At 38.3% G+C, this 18,125-nt stretch overlaps 1 protein-coding gene across 1 annotated transcript; it reads left to right on the top strand.

Annotated features, from left to right (window-relative positions):
- Nucleotides 1–414: 414 nt before the first annotated feature.
- LOC127655916 (neuronal pentraxin-1-like) lies at nt 415–13,337 on the top strand. Its single transcript, XM_052143981.1, has 6 exons — nt 415–530; nt 7,174–8,190; nt 8,847–9,336; nt 9,900–10,150; nt 11,720–11,899; nt 12,332–13,337. The coding sequence occupies exons 2-6, from the start codon at nt 7,489–7,491 to the stop codon at nt 12,539–12,541; spliced, it is 1,833 nt and encodes a 610-aa protein (XP_051999941.1). The 5' UTR covers nt 415–530; nt 7,174–7,488; the 3' UTR covers nt 12,542–13,337.
- The last annotated feature ends 4,788 nt before the right edge of the window (nt 13,338–18,125 follow it).

The raw sequence follows: 18,125 nt of genomic DNA, 5'->3' as shown, positions 1-18,125 counted from the left end.
CCGGTAACCATTTGTAAAGGAGGCTGCAGAGCTTTTGAAACGGAATGAAAAAATACAGTTTTTGCTCAGACTGAACCGAAATGAAAAGAATTGAGCTTTTAGCCCTGTTTTGCACAAACTTTTGGAGTTATAAAATATGACAATATTTGCTAAATTTAAGAGGTCTTAATATACTTGTTTAATTAATTAGTACATCCACAACATTTCAATAAGTCATTTAGACACAACAGTTTAAAATTTAAGAAAATCTACTGATGGAAAGGTGTCAAGTTAATGAGCACGGGACAAAATACATTTGAATTGCTGTTGACATTTTTGGAAGAGAAAAAGGGGGGCTACAGAAGAAAGGAGATTAAGTAGGAGGTAATTAGGAGAAAGAAAGAGAGAGAGAGAGAGAGAGACAGAGAGAGAGAGGTGGGTGATAATGAGACTCATCTAGATTAAGTCCCTTACAAGCTGTTTTGCAGTTGAGCTGTACTAGTAATGCATGGTGACAGGACATGCACACAGGGACCTGGCCGTGTTCACAGGTATGTAGCATCAACACAATTAATGCAAACATCTGACATTTGAAAATACTTTATAAGTACTTCAAACCAAAGGAAGCTGGCAGCATCATCTTTAGTGTTTAATATCCATTAACAATTATTGTATCCTAGTTCAGAGATCACGGACGCTAGATCACAGATTTTATTTTACATTTTGTATTATTTGCTTTTTCCTGAAAGCGACACTGCGGGGAAGTACAAAGGAGATTATCATGTGTTACTGAGAGCTTTTGTATGACTCAAGTGTGTATGACATTGATGGAATGTGCTCCAGTATTCATTTCATTAGCAGTATCTAAAAGAGTTACATGGGACTATTATTAATTATCACACAGTTTATGAGAGCTATAACACATCTGTTCTGTGTTAAATGTTTTACCTGCTTGGGATGTGATTGTTCAGCTAATTTGGTTTAAATGAGCCACTAACACCATGATCTGATTGTGATTAGTGCAATAGATTTAAAAATCTAAAACTGTGTTCAGGAAATAAACTATATAAAGTTGTGTTGACTTTGACAGTTGCTACTGTTTAAAGTTAAGGATTAAATCAATATTGTTATCGGCACAAAAATGTACCCTGGTAACCATCATTCCTGCCACAATCGCATAGTTGATGCTACGACTGTAACTGCAGAATACATTGTGGGATCTTTCAAACAGTGTAAAATGCTTTTAGGGTCTTTATGCCATTTTGTTTAAGGAATATTCAGGGTTCAATACAGGTTAACTTGCATTGTAGTTTATGATTTTGACACACCCTCCTTTATTTTATATATATATATATATTTTTAAAATTGCAGTTACAGTGAGGTACTTGCAATGAAAGGAGGAAAACATAAAAATGCACACTGTTTAAAAATATAGCCACGAGATGTAAACATTATACATGTTAACATGATGACAGTGTAGTAAAATAGCTTACTAACCTTATCCTCAACTTCATTGCCATGATGACAAAAACCCTGTCATTTTGGTATTGGATATAACTTTACACAGATAAGGTTAGTAAGCGATTTTATCACACTAGAATCATGTTAAAATATAAAGTTGGCATCTTGTGGCTATACTTTTGAAACTTTTGAAGTATTTTAGCTTTATGGATTGACACCAATTACTTTCATTATAAGTGATTTACTGTACCGCTTTTTCTTTTTAATAAATAAGGGACCAATCGAAATATTTTTTGTGGTAATCAACATTAGGCCACAAATGCTGGTGATTGAGCTGATTTTATGTTGAACACAAAATATCCCTTTAAATGTTCTTGTGACGTTGCTGGCTAAAACCAATGTACAACAGTTTAAGTGTAGTTACAACAACTGCAGTCACTTTGGTACATTGGCAGACAGTGTGGTTACCATGGTACATTTTTGCAAAGGTCAGAATATGTAAGTCATCTCACCAAAACATGGCAAATGCTAGAAAATCTACAAAGATTGATGCACAATATTTGCATGTACATTGCACACACGTTACTTAAGGTAAATTGAACTCAGTGTGTCTTCACTGGGAATCATACAAGTCCCAATGCTCTTCCATTTGAGATACAGGAACACAATATACTGTATGATCAAGAATAAGTGAGTAAAGATGACATATTTTTAAATATTGCTTTAGTAGGTGGCTAAAGAACGTATTCACACAGTCAAGTAATGTTTAACTGCATCAGACATATTTGAGAAGATCCAGATGGTTCTTTGTTACTAGACAGTATTTTAAGGATTCAGCAGAAGGCAAATTAAATCTTGCAATCTTGTGTCTCTGACTTAAAGTTCTGCCTGCATTCACACACGACAGTCAGGCTAATCAAGTGGATTTAGACAGGAAGATAAACCAAGATGAAGCGAGGATTGAGAGGGACTGGGAAACAGCTTCACGCTGTTCTCAACTGCTGCCATCTGGCTTCTTCTCTAAGCTCCTGACATGCATGATCTTACTGCACACAATTTGTGCTCACATAGTGTGTTCACGAGGACGATCTATTGTCTGCTGTTTAATAAAACCTTTCATACAAAGTTTAGATCTGCATTTTACCAGTGTTGAAGTGGGATCTCCATTGTTGGATATGAATGAATCCTATCTACTTGGTTTATTATCAAGGACAAATGCACTTGAACCCACAGGGTTGTCTGCCCTCTAATTTGGTAATTGAACTTGATCTAACCCAAAAGGCAGAAAAGCAATTCCTAGGTTACCATGTTTCCATCAAAGGTTATAGCATAATTGGCAGTATCTACTATTGGTCATTGCAGAAACAGCCCCAGACAATAGCAAATCCAATCACAATTAGCCAAAGTGGTCATCGTCACAGGAGATACATTTGAGATGCATGTGTCTTGACTGATCACTTGTGATTGGATAATCCAAGGCAGATGTTAAAACCAGGTGTAAACATAGACTTCATTTCCTCAAGGATGCCAGTCTGACAGTATAATCTTTCTAAGAACCAACACTAAATGTTGGCACTTGATGCTGTAGGTGTACTGACCCTAATGGAGCTTCACCCACAGGAAGCACAACTGCTGTGATCAAATGCTAAATGCTTGAAGTAGTAATCTAAGATGTCTGCTAATCAGGGTTGGGAGGGATTACATGCTGTAAAATGTAATTTGTAATGTATTTCGTTAGATTACTCAAGGTCAGTAATGTATTCTAAATACTTTGGATTACTTTTTCAGCACTGGTAGATATTTTCACTTGTTTTGACTATAAAAACTGTCAGTACAATAAGACAAAATACACATGTTAAAAATACAGTCTCTGAAAAACCCAAATATCTTATGCAGTGTTGTTTCTAAAACAAGATCAATCAAATTGATCTTGTTTTAAGGAATTTTAGATATTTGACTTACTAGGTCTTACTAGAAAAAAAGAAACTAGGATCTACTGTGACTTTTCTTGATATAAAAATATGTTCATGTCTGGTAACATGTGCATGTAAAATGGCTAGAAATAGCATTTTAGCTTAGCGTAAAGCTAACAATTTACACAAGATTTATTTATATTTCTTCTGCTACCAAACTTACTTCAAACTTACTTCAAACGTACTTCTCTGTCTGCCCGTATGAATGTAACACATCATAAGAAAGTGTTTCACCGCTGTTCAAATGCACTTTGGATCACATCATTTATATGTATAAATGTTTTCCATCTGAAAGGACTAAATATTAAATGTAATAAATGACAATAAAATGCAAAGTAATCTCTTCAGTAATCAAAATACTTTTTAAATGTAACTGTATTCTAATTACCAATTATTTAAATTGTAACTGTAGTTAAATACAGTTACATATATTTTGTATTTTAAATATGTAATCCCATTACATGTATTGCGTTACTCCCCAACCATGCTGCTAATAGATGTAGCGATGGTAAGAACTGGTTTAATAAAAGCTATGATGTGCACTGCTGATGTAGGTCAGACTGTATTGGAGACAGTGTGGACAGTAAATACTTTCAGTTTAGAGCCCAGAAGTATGATTTGCTGACATTTTTGTGTTCAGCACATTAAGCAAAGTTGGACAAAATTCTGAATATAAGATCTGGCTCCCTTTAAATCATGAGTTAGGATTTGAAAAAAATTCCTCAAATGGCGCACAAGCAAAGCCCTCTGGAGAACCTCTTACCACCCTTTTGGAGTCTCAGATATCCTATTTATGTACTCCAGCCTTGAAAACGTTCCCTACTCATGGGGTTACTGAAGGAACTGCTGACAGACTTTAGACTAAAAGTAGAAACTAAAGGTTTTACAGAAAACTCTCTTCTTGACACACAGTGCTACTTATTCTGTCTTTTTTATGTTTGAAGCTTTTTTTGATGTGGACAGTGTGATCCCACTCTGTCCAGCCCTCCCTTCATCCAGTTTATCTGGTACTTCAATGCAATCCAATTTATCGACAACGCTCGGCACCTGGAGAGAACAGCACAGGCCTCGGCAGCACACATTCACACACTAATCCTCTGTAGACCCTTGATGACGACTCTTTTCTCGACTTATCCTAATTAAGAGCGACTCTGATGTACACGGATCCACTTGTGCTGACATCAATATTAGTCCTGCATCACTGCTTCAAGCTAATTAAACTGATCATCATACACTCTTAAAAGTACTGCGTTTCAAGTTCTTGTTTCTATGTTGACTGTTTATCTCAATGCTGTCTCTTTTAGTTGTCTGCTAAATGGCTAAATGTAAATGTCTATGGTCCACATTAAAAGTTCTCAATGCTATAAGCTCTTCAGAAGAGCATATTGGTTGCTGGGTTCTTTAAAGGTACAGAACATTAATGGGTTTCTAGGAAAAGTAAGCGTTGCATAGTTTTAACGGCCAGCTATACATCATCACGCCATCATCTAGGTAGCTCCTAGCCAATCATGTGTCTAGAGTTAGGGGACTCGAGTCTGAGTCACAAGTCCAGTTTTAATGGACTCGGACTTGACTCGAACTTGAGCCTTTGGTCCAGCCGAGTCATGACATTTGTGATGCAATGAAAAAAAAATAAAAACAAAATAAACAGAATTAATAAACAAATTTCTGTCTGCATGCAGCTGTTTAGCCCCTAAAGTCATAGACATAGCCAGAGTTGTTTCACTGTGTTTAAGCAAACACATGCACACACACACATATGCATGTGCACAGGCACACTCATCGGTCAACCAATACGCTGTATAACATCGACTACCGAGGTGGCTGGCATGACATGACATGAACAGAGACAGGTATATATCCAATGTAATAGAAACTAAACAAAGCAGTTTCACATGACAAGGGACCTGACAACTGGTAAAATTGTGTGTGGCGTTTGTGCTGCCAAGACGGTACTCGCATTGCATCGTGGTTAAAAACCTAAAATCAAGAACTTCATTGAGTCAAGTCATCCACATCATGTCTCTCACAGTTTACTAAAAACAGCATTTGGAAAATAGTATTAATACTGGATATTAAGTCTATTTAGGCAAATGTATCTACAGATGTAGGCTTCTGAAGTCTCTTGTGGTCCACGCTGTGATGTCAGCTTGAACTGGTCCATAATAGCTTGATGAATTAACTGTGTAACTTTTGAAAGAGTTGGGGAAAAAAGCATTATTGCTAAAGCAGACAGCAACTTCAAACAGATAAACAGCACCTATTTATTATTGATTTACTATATTCAAAGCAGTGACGGGCTGCTTAAAATATATTCTTTTACAGCACTTGTCCACTATTCACAACATTCAAACATGCCCAATAAAATATTTGAATATTTTGAGCTGTGAAATGTTTTGTTTAGAATTGAATTATAGACTATAAAATAAATGTGTTATTTGATGACAGAGTTGTGTATGAAGCTAAACTTCATGTTACGAGATGAATTTAGTTGGTTATGATGTTTTTATTTTAAAGGTTTCTTTTATTTATTTTGTAAACCACTGGGTAACTTATGCACGTCTTTTTATCCTACATCTCTGACAATTTTGAAGGACAATTCTGATACATTTATGACTGAAAATTATTATTCTCCATGTTTTTGTGGTTAAAGAAGAGCTTAAATGAAGCTCGTTCTTTGGTTGGTAAAATCATGTCCGTGATGAAATGGCCCTAATATTATCACTGGGCTTTTCCAGTGTTTTTGGATGTAGCATTTGCAGACTAATGATGAGACGTAAATTCTCAGCGAGTGCTAATTACTATTGTGTTGACTCATTTTTATGTACTGTATTTCCCCAAATCAGTCAATAGATAGAAAAAAAAGGTTCAGAGAGAAATCTCAGTATAGATTATTATTTCTTTAGATAGGGGTCATTTTAAGTACAACTAAATTAAATTGAATTAACAAATTGAAAATTAAATATAATTTTTTGAACAGATATTAGAATATTATAGAAATAATAGAAAAATTTTAAACATAATAACCTTGGTTGTAATGGCTAACGCAGCTTTCATGCGTTTTTTTTTTTTTTGTCTTTGTTTGAGTGGAGGGAATTGAAATGTCAACAGAACACAATAAGAATTGTTTTGAAGGACAGTTTTGTCTTCATACACCTAAAGCTTATGCTGTCATTCAGAAACCATATTGAAGTTTGTTCAGCAGGAAACTAATCATAAAATGTATACATCTCATTGTTCTGAAGATTCATCTAGTTCTTAGTCATGTTTCATCTGAGTATTAATTCAGAGATGTCTTCTAAATTGTTGTTGGAGCAATAAAAATGGACACATTGAGACAATTGTTGAAATACATTAAAAGTAGAGATGTAGAATTATTGTGGATAGCATAGCTAAACATATAGTCTTTGGAAAATGAAATGTTTGCATATTGCAATTCATATTCATATGAAATCTTTCTTTTGACAGCAGACTTTGATATCTCGACAAATCTGAGCAGATTTTGAAGCTCTGACGTGATAATAAAGAAATCTAATTTGTGAATTTCCAGTTGTAAATAATTATTCAATATTGAGCAGGACCTTGAAGGAAATTTGTCATTGAAATCCCCCTAAATATCTATGGTTGTTATGGCCTTGCATTTTTCTTTTAATTTAGATTATTGTTTAGAGCTAAATATATTTATTTCTTCTGAGACTGTGTGACTAATGAAATGTATTATTAGTACAGAAAGTTAATTTGTTCTGTTTTCTTTTTCTAGGCTTTAGATGAGCTGCTCTGAAGAGGCAAGGAGAGCATGTCTAAGGGATTACTTGTAAATACGCATGGTCTCTGAACGGCAGATGACCTCTGAGAGAAGGAGACTGTAAAAGACACAGTAAGCCGCAAGAGACCATTTTACAGGATTTAAAAAGAAGAGGAGAGATACAAGTGCAATCCTGTAAAAACACAGAAGATTCAGGCCTGCACAAAGATCTGCTCTGAACTCATGTAGCCAATAACGTAAAAGACTTCAAGGAAAAGCCTCTGTCTACCTTAAAGAATCAACTATTTGACCAGTTAGGCTTAAACAAGCATGAGACCCAACTTGCATCCAAAAATCCCCACACCAGTGCTAAAGAAGACAACGAGAGAATGGATTTTATCATTAATCTTCTACACAATCTGTCTTTCAGTATGCACCGGGACTGGAATTCCAGGTTCAGACAACAACTTCTATCCTCGTTTTATATGTACCCCCATTCCCGCCAATGCTGATCCCGAGTGTTTCCCCACAGCGGGTGGCCCTGGTGGTCCCAGTAATCAGCAACACAGTGGACCAAATGGGAACAGCAATGGCTGGTGGGGTATGTCCGAAGAGGCAAAAGCAACCATTCTGCACCTGCGGGAGAGTTTGGTCCAGCAGAAGGAGACCATCCTGAACCAGCGGGAGACAATCCGTGAGCTCATGGCCAAACTGAATTTGTGTGAAGGTTTCAACCGTGGCATGGGCAACCATGACGACCACCCACACCACACGCCTGCACACCTGACCCACCATGCCTACACGGCAACACCTGATAACAATCCCCTTGGTTGGGTGGTGCCTGATGATCACCAAGGCAACCATGGAATGGAGCCTGTGCATTATGGGGATGGGATCGAAGGACATCACCGTGGGAAAAGCGCATTGAGCGAGAAGCATGTTTCAGGGGTGAGGACCCCTTCAGACTCCTCTACACCGGAGCAGATGAGCAGGATGCTTCAGACCTTAAAGGAGCAGCTAGCAAACCTACAGGTGAGGCAGAATAAGGTACAAAGAGAGAGGGAGAGAGTAAGACAAGGGGCAGATGATAAAATGAACGATGATAGGCATGGAAAGATACTGCTGTTGAAATGTTAGGGGCAAGAAGAAGGTTATGGCTTAAGGTTATTTCTTATAGAACAGTGGTTCTCAACTGGTGGCACAAATTGATCTGTCACGTGGTAGAATCTAGCTAAATTAGGTAGATGTCAACATACACAGGTTGATTGACATGCCTTCATCTTTGAAAACCATCAACACAACTACACAACTTTACTGGAAAATTCATTTTAAGATTATAATTCAGCTGTTTATTAGCTGGTCGACACCATGTTCCAAAAACCAGCTTTACCAACTTAGTATGAACAGCTCGTAGTTGGTTTGTTGCTGGTCCAAGATGCTCTACCAGCTTGGATCAGCTAGAAACAAGCTACCGTGCTCCAAAACACAGAAATCAGCTTAAACTGGATTTTCCAGCAGGGAAAGCAAAATATATGATCCAGAGTACATTAAATATGGAATATGGGTTTAGTATTGTCCAACTGTCCAATGTAAAATCTGGGTCATGACGCAAAACCAGCTTAGAGCCACTGGTGTACAGTATTGCACCATGCAAACATTTTCTTAGACTATTGTGATTGTGTTTGCAGACAAGAAACACCTCCAGCACCTACTCCAGTTCACTGAAGGATCTCCTGCAGAGAAAGATCAATGCCCTAGAACAACAGATGCAACACTATTCTGCATCACTAGCCAGTGCCAATCACAGTGACCATGATGACGATGACAGTCACCATGGCGACGATCATGATGACAGCCATCACGAAGGCCATCATGATGGCCGAGACCACGAGGATCACGATGATCCTCACGATGACGATAATCATCATGATGATGATCACCACGGAGACAATCACCATGATGATAGCCATGATGACAGCCACCATAATGACCACAGGCATGACAATGGGCACCAAGACAACAGTCACCATGATAACAGCTACCATGGCAATGATATTTCTGGACATAGCCTACAGAGGTTGCCGTATCAGTTACAAGGACACAGAGAAGCACCGGATGGGGTGCAGAGCAAGCTGGATGCAGTTTTAAATCATCTGCAACACAGGCTTGCTGACACAGGTAAGAGCACAGTCGCAAAAAAAAACCAGAGTGACTAGCATTTAGACACACCATGCTAAAAAATCCAGCTAAAAACACCTTCAGATTGTAGCAGGTTTTACATGGTTTCTAGCTTGACCAAGATAGTCAGTTTTGGTCTTTAATTGGCTATCAAGCTGATGAAGATGTTTGACCAACTATATACCAGCCAGTACATCTGTTTTTTTTGGAACTTAGTAATTGGTTTGTTTCTTTTTCACGGTGGTCTACCAGCTCTAACAAGCTTGTCCAAGCTGGTCAATTTTGGTCACTAGTTTGTTCTAGCTGGCCTAGGTTGATCAGGTTAGACTACCAGTGGACCTGGTTTCGACATAGAGCACTTTGGTCAAATTGGTTAGGGCTGTAGACCACATTGATCCAGCAACAAATCAGCTACCATTTTCTAAAAACACAGCTTGACTACCCCTGGCAGGGCAATGTTTTTTTCCTCACATGCAAAACGTTTTAATTGATTATCAACTGAGCAACAGTGATTATCAAATCCACAAACTCCAACTGATCAACAATGATTATCAACTCCACAGGCTCTAGAAAGATGAGCAAGGCAGATGAAGCTTTCCAGATCAGCTTCCCCATGCGAACAAACTACATGTACAGTCGTATAAAGAGTACTCTGCTGCATGAGATATTCTCCTTGACTCTGTGTCTTTGGATGAAGGCCGGCCTCGGGCCTGGACTAGGAACTCCTTTCTCCTACTCTGTCCCAGGTCAGGCCAATGAGCTGGTTCTCATTGAGTGGGGCAACAACCCTATGGAGCTGCTGATTGATGACAAAGTGAGTAAAAGAGGAGGAGTTGGGAATAAGAGGGAGGAGCTCTTGTCAAAAAGTACTTAAGGAATGTGTAAGGAATTCCAGTCAAAATTTGGAACCAATCATAAATGGAGCTAATGGGATTTTTCTTATTGAATCCCAACATAAGTAAAACACGCAGGCCACATTCACACTGCAACATTTTGGGAGTGACAACTGCATTTAAATGTGGAATTGAATCTCATAAATTACTGTTCTGTGTATGTATGTGATACAGGAGTCACTCCTGAAAGTCACTCCATAGTTAAGTTTTGGCATCTTGCAGCAAGCAACATGGATGTCAACAGTTTATACCATTTGGTGTTCACTATTTAACCCTTGTGCAACCTTTTTGTCTTTTAAATGTATTTTTCCCGATCATTTTGGCTGTGCTAATGCCATAGGCATACATTTGGCCAAAGGTGTGTATTTTTGGGGGAATTTTGATATTTCAACCTCAGTTGCTATAACACATCTATAATACACTGTGTACACAAAATAGTTACATTCAGGACCTTAAGGACAAAAATGTCCCCCATTGAAACAGCAGTATTTGATCCCAGTGCCATTAAAGCATAAAATAACTAATTCTATGATATTATGCTTTCATTCCAGAGCCCTGGCTTAAAATTTAAAATTTTTAATATTTTCCACTAGATGGCACCATTTTTCTCATGTTTAGCCTATGGAGCAAATACATGCTTTTTTTTAGAGCACTGCAGGCCAATTGAAAAATTGTAGATACAATTGTGTGGGTGTGTTGGTAAGGATGTCAGCGTGTGTTTTGTATGTGTATATTGGGCCATATGTGTGTATGCAAAAAACAACAGTGGCATAATGTTAAACAAACTGGCATTTAAATGGTTAAAATCTTGAAAATGAATGAATATTTGGTAGTCATTGAAAGTGGAAAATAATATTAATATATAATATTATTATGGTATTAAGTTTTTTGACACAGACATTTAGCATTTTCCTCTAAGGACCACTGAGTAACTTTTTTTATTGACACACAAGGGTTAAAGTAATATTAGCGATGGAAGACGTATTTTGGTCTGGCAATTATTAATAAACCGCCATGGGATCCAGAAATATCTGAGAAATATGTAAGAAATATGTTTCTTACACCCAATCTAAATGTCATGTCGTGTCAATAGCAAATTGCTCCTATTATAAGCAATGATGCTCTTTACATCTGAAATGGTAGCGGTGCATCACAAAGTTATGCAAAATAGTTGCATTGCATCATAATGCACTCTAAGTTGAAAGATGGCCCATTCTATTTTATGATGTGCTGCAGGGCTACTCCGGTAATACTTTATTTTAACGATCCTTCTTGATTGGTCCCAAATTATGATAAAAATTCCAATTGGAGTCCCATACAGATTCCATTTTTGAATAGAAAAAATTAAGGACATATGAAGTAAGAGGAAAGGGACATCAGAAAATAAAAATTACCAATAAAAGAGGAAAAGAGACGGGGGTGAATCAGAGAATTATAATGTCTTTAATTACGTCTGTCTGATCTGCGAACATCTCTGTGTGTTTTCACAGGCTGTTACTCTACCCCTCTCTTTAAATGATGGTAAATGGCATCATGTGTGTGTGACATGGTCAACACGGGACGGGCTGTGGGAGGCCTACCAGGATGGTGTGAAGAGAGGCTCAGGAGAAAACCTCTCCCCCTGGCACCCCATCAAACCTGGAGGGGTCTTTATACTGGGACAGGAGCAGGTATCAAACATGCTCAACATACTATCAACTAAAATCTGAATGATTTTGGCACGTTATTAGGGAACGTTTTTTTTTTCTATACCCCTAACCTTAAAATAGTATATTCGACACGTCCCACACTGATTGAACAATGAAGTCACAAAGTCTTAATAAGTCCAAGCTGAAATGTGATTTTGTCAAGTCGAATCATTGCCTTATTTGAGCATCCTGGTCAGCAAGACTCAGCAACATTTGCTCAACCAATGGTGTGGGACTGTGGCGGGACTGCCTGTTTGTTCGACCAATAGCAAACGAGGAGAGTGTTTAGGAAGCCTGTTTGAATTCTCATTTGGTGATGCTAAAGAAGTAGAAATGACACACTTCTAACAAACCAATTGTTAGTCATTCTCATTTAGTCTTGCAGATATTTCACCTTCTTATTTTTCTTCTCAGGACACACTGGGTGGTCGTTTTGATGCTACACAGGCGTTTGTTGGTGAAATCTCAGATGTTCAAATGTGGTCTCAAGTTCTCACACCTCATGACATCTACAATCTAGCTTCGTGTGGAGGCCATATCACTGGTGACATCATCGCCTGGTCAGAGTCAGCGGTGGAGATACATGGAGGGGTCACCAAACATCCCTTTGACCCCTGTCAATAAAGTCCAGAGTTAATAAATCTCAGGCAAAAGGACAATCTTATCTATTTACTAGAAATGAAGTGCAAAAAGTAAAAATGCAAACCCGCAGCTTGTTTCAAAGCACTTTCAAGACTTTTAATTCAAAACTCAGACATTACTACTTCAAATATATTGCCTTCTGTTTACAAAAGACACTTGAATTACCCAAGACCTCTAAGACTAAAGCAGGGACCAGTGCTGTGTGTTGTGTCCATGTATTTGTGTAACTTATGTTTTTCGACTAAACTTTTTTCAAATTGTTATTCTACTTGTTAAATGGCACTTGCGTATCTTTCAATATTTTGATGCAAGTGCATCACAAATGGACATAACTTGGATAGAAAAGCATAGATCAAAATAGGATGCGAGAAAGCTTAACAGAAGTTGTTTTGGGATATAAGAAATGTAGATGTTTTGTGCAAAAATAGAAAATCTCAAGGCTCTATATGAGCAATTTAATGGATTCCTTTACATGTACTGTAAAAGAATCTACAAAAGATACAGCAATACCAAAGAGAAGATTTAAATATCCAGCTGATCTGAATGGCCATGTTTACTGTTTTTTTTTTGTAAATGTATGTTTTGTTTTGTGTTTAATTTGTATTCTGATGTTAAAATGTTTAGCCACATCCGAGCTAAACATACAAGCAGCCAGAACTGGAACTGTCTTTATTATTTAGTCAAACTTTTGATATGCTTTGAGCTATAGCTTCAGTGTTGTGTAGTAATTTGCTTAAAACTTATAATGTATTTTTTCATAATGAATGTATTGATTTAAAAAAATTATTTCCACTGTGTATCTGAACAGCTTACCATTTATTTACAGAATTCAAAATGCAATAAAGGGACTGAATTGTAGAAAGAAAAAGAAAATTCTGAAAATGGAAATTTCTTGACAAAAGACTATCTGTTTGTGTAACACCAAGTTGACTTTCATCTGTTTGTGTAACACCAAGTTGACTTTCATCGCGTGAATTCAATCGTTAGGCATTTCCGAAATGTAATAATTTGGGCTATTTTCGAACCCTGCAGTATTATTCAGCACACGTGCCTCTCTGACAAATGACAGATCTTAGGTTGGTCTGTCGCTATTATTAGAAACTAAGCTAATGAAGTAGGTTAAGATCCTTGTAGAGAGAATCCTGTTTGCTGAACTCGGCTGTCAACCACCACTTCGGCTGCATCCGAAAGTTGAGGCAGCTGACTTGGTGCCCCATCTGTTAATGGCTTAACCAACAGCGTTTTTGTATGAATAGACGATTAACAGCAGCGCCATTTTGATTGACGGAAATGACAATGATGCTGTGAGGGATGGACTTACATTCTCTTCAGTGGGTTGTACAGTTGTTTAAAGTGTTTTTGATCTTTTCGCTGACAAACATTGCATTCCAAGATATTATAGTAGACCAAAAACGTCTCTGTTACGTACGTAACCTCGGTTCCCTGAGACGAAGGGAACGAGACATTGTGTTTAAGTAACGCATGGGATGTATTCATACAGACCATTTGAAACATACAATAATGGCAATATTGTAATATTGGCTATGGTGTTTGAGCCCTGCCTGATTTGGTGAGAAACTAACCGCTCGTTTCGGTGCGAACTGAATGCTATAAAACAGGTGCATAGACACCATTTCCGACTGAGAACCTTTTGGTCTTTTGGTGTGGCTAGCGTTCGCAATGTCTCGTTCCCTTCGTCTCAGGGAACCGAGGTTACGTATGTAACAGAGACGTTCCCTTACGACTTCAGTCCACTTGACATTGCGTTTACTAACGCATATGTGGAATAGAATCCCATCACGGCGCACTACATGACATAGCTTCCTAGAGAGGAAACATGGCGGTGTAGTCTTACTGTACGTTCACACCAGAAGCGGCGAGAGTGTCAAAATTCGCTCTGGCTGCCCTGCCTTCAATGCTCGTGGACGCTCTGACGTAGTTGAAATAGGCGGCAATGTTTGTTCAGAATGCTTTGTTTTGTGAACTATATTTAAAGTGGCTGCAATTTAAACATCCAGACATGTCGACCATTTACTTTTTGCCGACCTATCACAAGTAGCGTATATCCTCATGAACTCTTTAAAATGTGAAAATAAGAACTCGATCGATGGCAGAAAGTAATTAAAATTATAGTTTGTTATCAAAATAAAATACATTTGTAATAATAACTGTGGTCTTGGTTGTTTTATATCCCTGTAAGCAAACAGGGACAGATCATATATTACTGGGAAACCCGCCACGGCAATAATTAGTTTCTCCTCCATTTTATCTTCGGAACTAATGTTTGGTGGGAACCAAAGTTTACAGTGTTGTGTTCTCTAGACTTCGCTAGAGCGGAGCACTTCTATATTCCAATAGGTTGCCGCCGAACCGTGTCACAGCTCATTACCATAATGTTGACTGCACTTGAACTTTCATCTGACGCCCACACCGCCCAAGACTTGCCGTGCCGCTTCTCGCCGCCAAGAGACGCTGGCTGTCATTGAATATGAATGACTTCCTGTCGATTTGACGCTCTCGACATAGAGCTATAGCCATATAGTATGAATTACTCCTTATGAACCCGGCCGGGAAGGGCATTTATTTATAACAAAGTGCTTGTGACTTATGGAATTATAACAGCCTGTAGGTGGTTGCGTAAATGATGCAGAGCCTGTACTTAAAAAGGGTGCATATATATATATATATATATATATATATATATATATATATATATATATATATATATAGCTAATGAATAGCAAGTGCTCTAAACAGAGAGGACTTGTGAAGACAGAGAAGTTACGTCTAGGTTGTAAAACCATTACTTTCTGGACCATCCTTCTGCAAAACATACAGTGAGGAAAATAAGTATTTGAACACCCTGCTATTTTGCAAGTTCTCCCACTTAGAAATCATGGAGGGGTCCGAAATTGTCATCGTAGGTGCATGTCCACTGTGAGAGACATAATCAAAAAAAAAAAAATCCAGAAATCACAATGTATGATTTTTTAACTATTTATTTGTATGATACAGCTGCAAATAAGTATTTGAACACCTGAGAAAATCAATGTTAATATTTGGTACAGTAGCCTTTGTTTGCAATTACAGAGGTCAAACGTTTCCTGTAGTTTTTCACCAGGTTTGCACACACTGCAGGAGGGATTTTGGCCCACTCCTCCACACAGATCTTCTCTAGATCAGTCAGGTTTCTGGGCTGTCGCTGAGAAACACGGAGTTTGAGCTCCCTCCAAAGATTCTCTATTGGGTTTAGGTCTGGAGACTGGCTAGGCCACGCCAGAACCTTGATATGCTTCTTACAGAGCCACTCCTTGGTTATCCTGGCTGTGTGCTTCGGTCATTGTCATGTTGGAAGACCCAGCCTCGACCCATCTTCAATGCTCTAACTGAGGGAAGGAGGTTGTTCCCCAAAATCTCGCAATACATGGCCTCGGTCATCCTCTCCTTAATACAGTGCAGTCGCCCTGTCCCATGTGCAGAAAAACACCCCCAAAGCATGATGCTACCACCCCCATGCTTCACAGTAGGGATGGTGTTCTTGGGATGGTACTCATCATTCTTCTTCCTCCAAACATGGTTTGTGGAATTATGACCAAAAAGTTCTATTTTGGTCTCATCTGACCACATGACTTTCTCCCATGACTCCTATGGATCATCCAAATGGTCATTGGCAAACTTAAGACGGGCCTTGACATGTGCTGGTTTAAGCAGGGGAACCTTCCGTGCCATGCATGATTTCAAACCATGACGTCTTAGTGTATTACCAACAGTAACCTTGGAAACGGTGGTCCCAGCTCTTTTCAGGTCATTGACCAGCTCCTCCCGTGTAGTTCTGGGCTGATTTCTCACCTTTCTTAGGATCATTGAGACCCCACGAGGTGAGATCTTGCATGGAGCCCCAGTCCGAGGGAGATTGACAGTCATGTTTAGCTTCTTCCATTTTCTAATGATTGCTCCAACAGTGGACCTTTTTTCACCAAGCTGCTTGGCAATTTCCCGTAGCACTTTCCAGCCTTGTGGAGGTGTACAATTTTGTCTCTAGTGTCTTTGGACAGCTCTTTGGTCTTGGCCATGTTAGTAGTTGGATTCTTACTGATTGTATGGGGTGGACAGGTGTCTTTATGCAACTAACGACCTCAAACACGTGCATCTAATTTAGGATAATAAATGGAGTGGAGGTGGACATTATAAAGGCAGACTAACAGGTCTTTGAGGGTCAGAATTCTAGCTGATAGACAGGTGTTCAAATACTTATTTGCAGCTGTATCATACAAATAAATAGTTAAAAAATCATATATTGTGATTTCTGGATTTTTTTTTTTAGATTATGTCTCTCACAGTGGACATGCACCTACGATGACAATTTCAGACCCCTCCATGATTTCCAAGTGGGAGAACTTGCAAAACTGCAGGGTGTTCAAATACTTATTTTCCTCACTGTATGTCTTGTAAGGACACACCATTCATCCATGCCCATAAGGAGGCCACGCCTATGGTTGAGTGTGCTTTAACACCAATTGGGCAATTCTAACCCTGCGTAATTCGTATTTGCATCGACAATCCAGTCAGAAAGGCTTTGCTTGGAGATGGACATTAATTTTGTGCATCCTTCATAGCATATAAAGAGCTGGTCAGACAGCCTGAACTGGCAAGTACGGTACAACGTATGTATGTAGCGCCCACACAGGGCACAACAAATGCAATGATTGTTCCTCATCTGAATTATATGTTGGAGGGAAGAAGGCCTGAAGGTGAACCACCTGCGCTTTGAAGTAAATTTTCTACTCAAAATAACCTGTTCATGATAAAAAAAAAAAAATTCCTTTTGATTTGTTACTTTCATCATGTTTTGCGCACCAAGTGTTGAGGTTTGCGTACACAGCTCTGTATTTTGGTTCGATCACCAGTAATGCAAGGTGATGATGTCTAATAGACTACATGGCATGCATTCAGCTTCCATGTGGAAGGCTGCCACATGGTACATGATTAACCCTCTGTGGTCTTCATAAATGAGCCCTAACTTTGGTCCGCCCCGTCATTTTTGACCAGATAGAGCAAAGGTGTAATGGTTTTTTTGTGGTGGTGGTGATGATGATAATGTGTTCCTCTGTCCTGAAGTAACAATTATGCACTTCTTTTTGGTATTTTGATCATATTTACATGTACATTATATATGCATAAGCACATTTATGAAACTTTAGTACAGTAAAAACCTACACTTCTATAAGTTGAAACATGAAGAACATATGAGAACGTGACACATTGGAAGCAGATTGCTGCCATCTGGTGAACAAAATATAAATAACATGACTTGAAATTGATGTTAGCCAGAAACTGTGCAGTCTGTCTGCTTGGTGTACCCTAATATTATATTTTACCACAAGATATGCATTTTGATAGATATTTAGACATGATCAAACTATTATTTGTCAAAGTTTATCATTTTAAAATGGATTTGAATTGTCCGTTTTTGCAGTTAACAGAAATAAACTGCAGAAATTGTGAAAATGCAATAAGAGTATAAAACAGAAGAATTAGAGTAAACATTTAGCCTTCAAATTTTCTA

This window comes from Xyrauchen texanus, chromosome 15 (assembly GCF_025860055.1).
Source record: "Xyrauchen texanus isolate HMW12.3.18 chromosome 15, RBS_HiC_50CHRs, whole genome shotgun sequence".
Classification (NCBI taxonomy): Eukaryota; Metazoa; Chordata; class Actinopteri; order Cypriniformes; family Catostomidae; genus Xyrauchen; species Xyrauchen texanus.
This window is presented reverse-complemented; position numbering and strand designations above follow the sequence as displayed.

Bases quoted from the DNA above. Each gene is read 5' to 3' on its own strand.
- LOC127655916 (XM_052143981.1), top strand. From the start codon at position 7,489: ATGAGACCCAACTTGCATCCAAAAATCCCCACACCAGTGCTAAAGAAG. The intron at 9,337-9,899 runs GTAAGAGCACAG...TCAACTCCACAG, and splicing joins ACACAGGCTTGCTGACACAG to GCTCTAGAAAGATGAGCAAG. The intron at 10,151-11,719 runs GTGAGTAAAAGA...GTGTTTTCACAG, and splicing joins AGCTGCTGATTGATGACAAA to GCTGTTACTCTACCCCTCTC.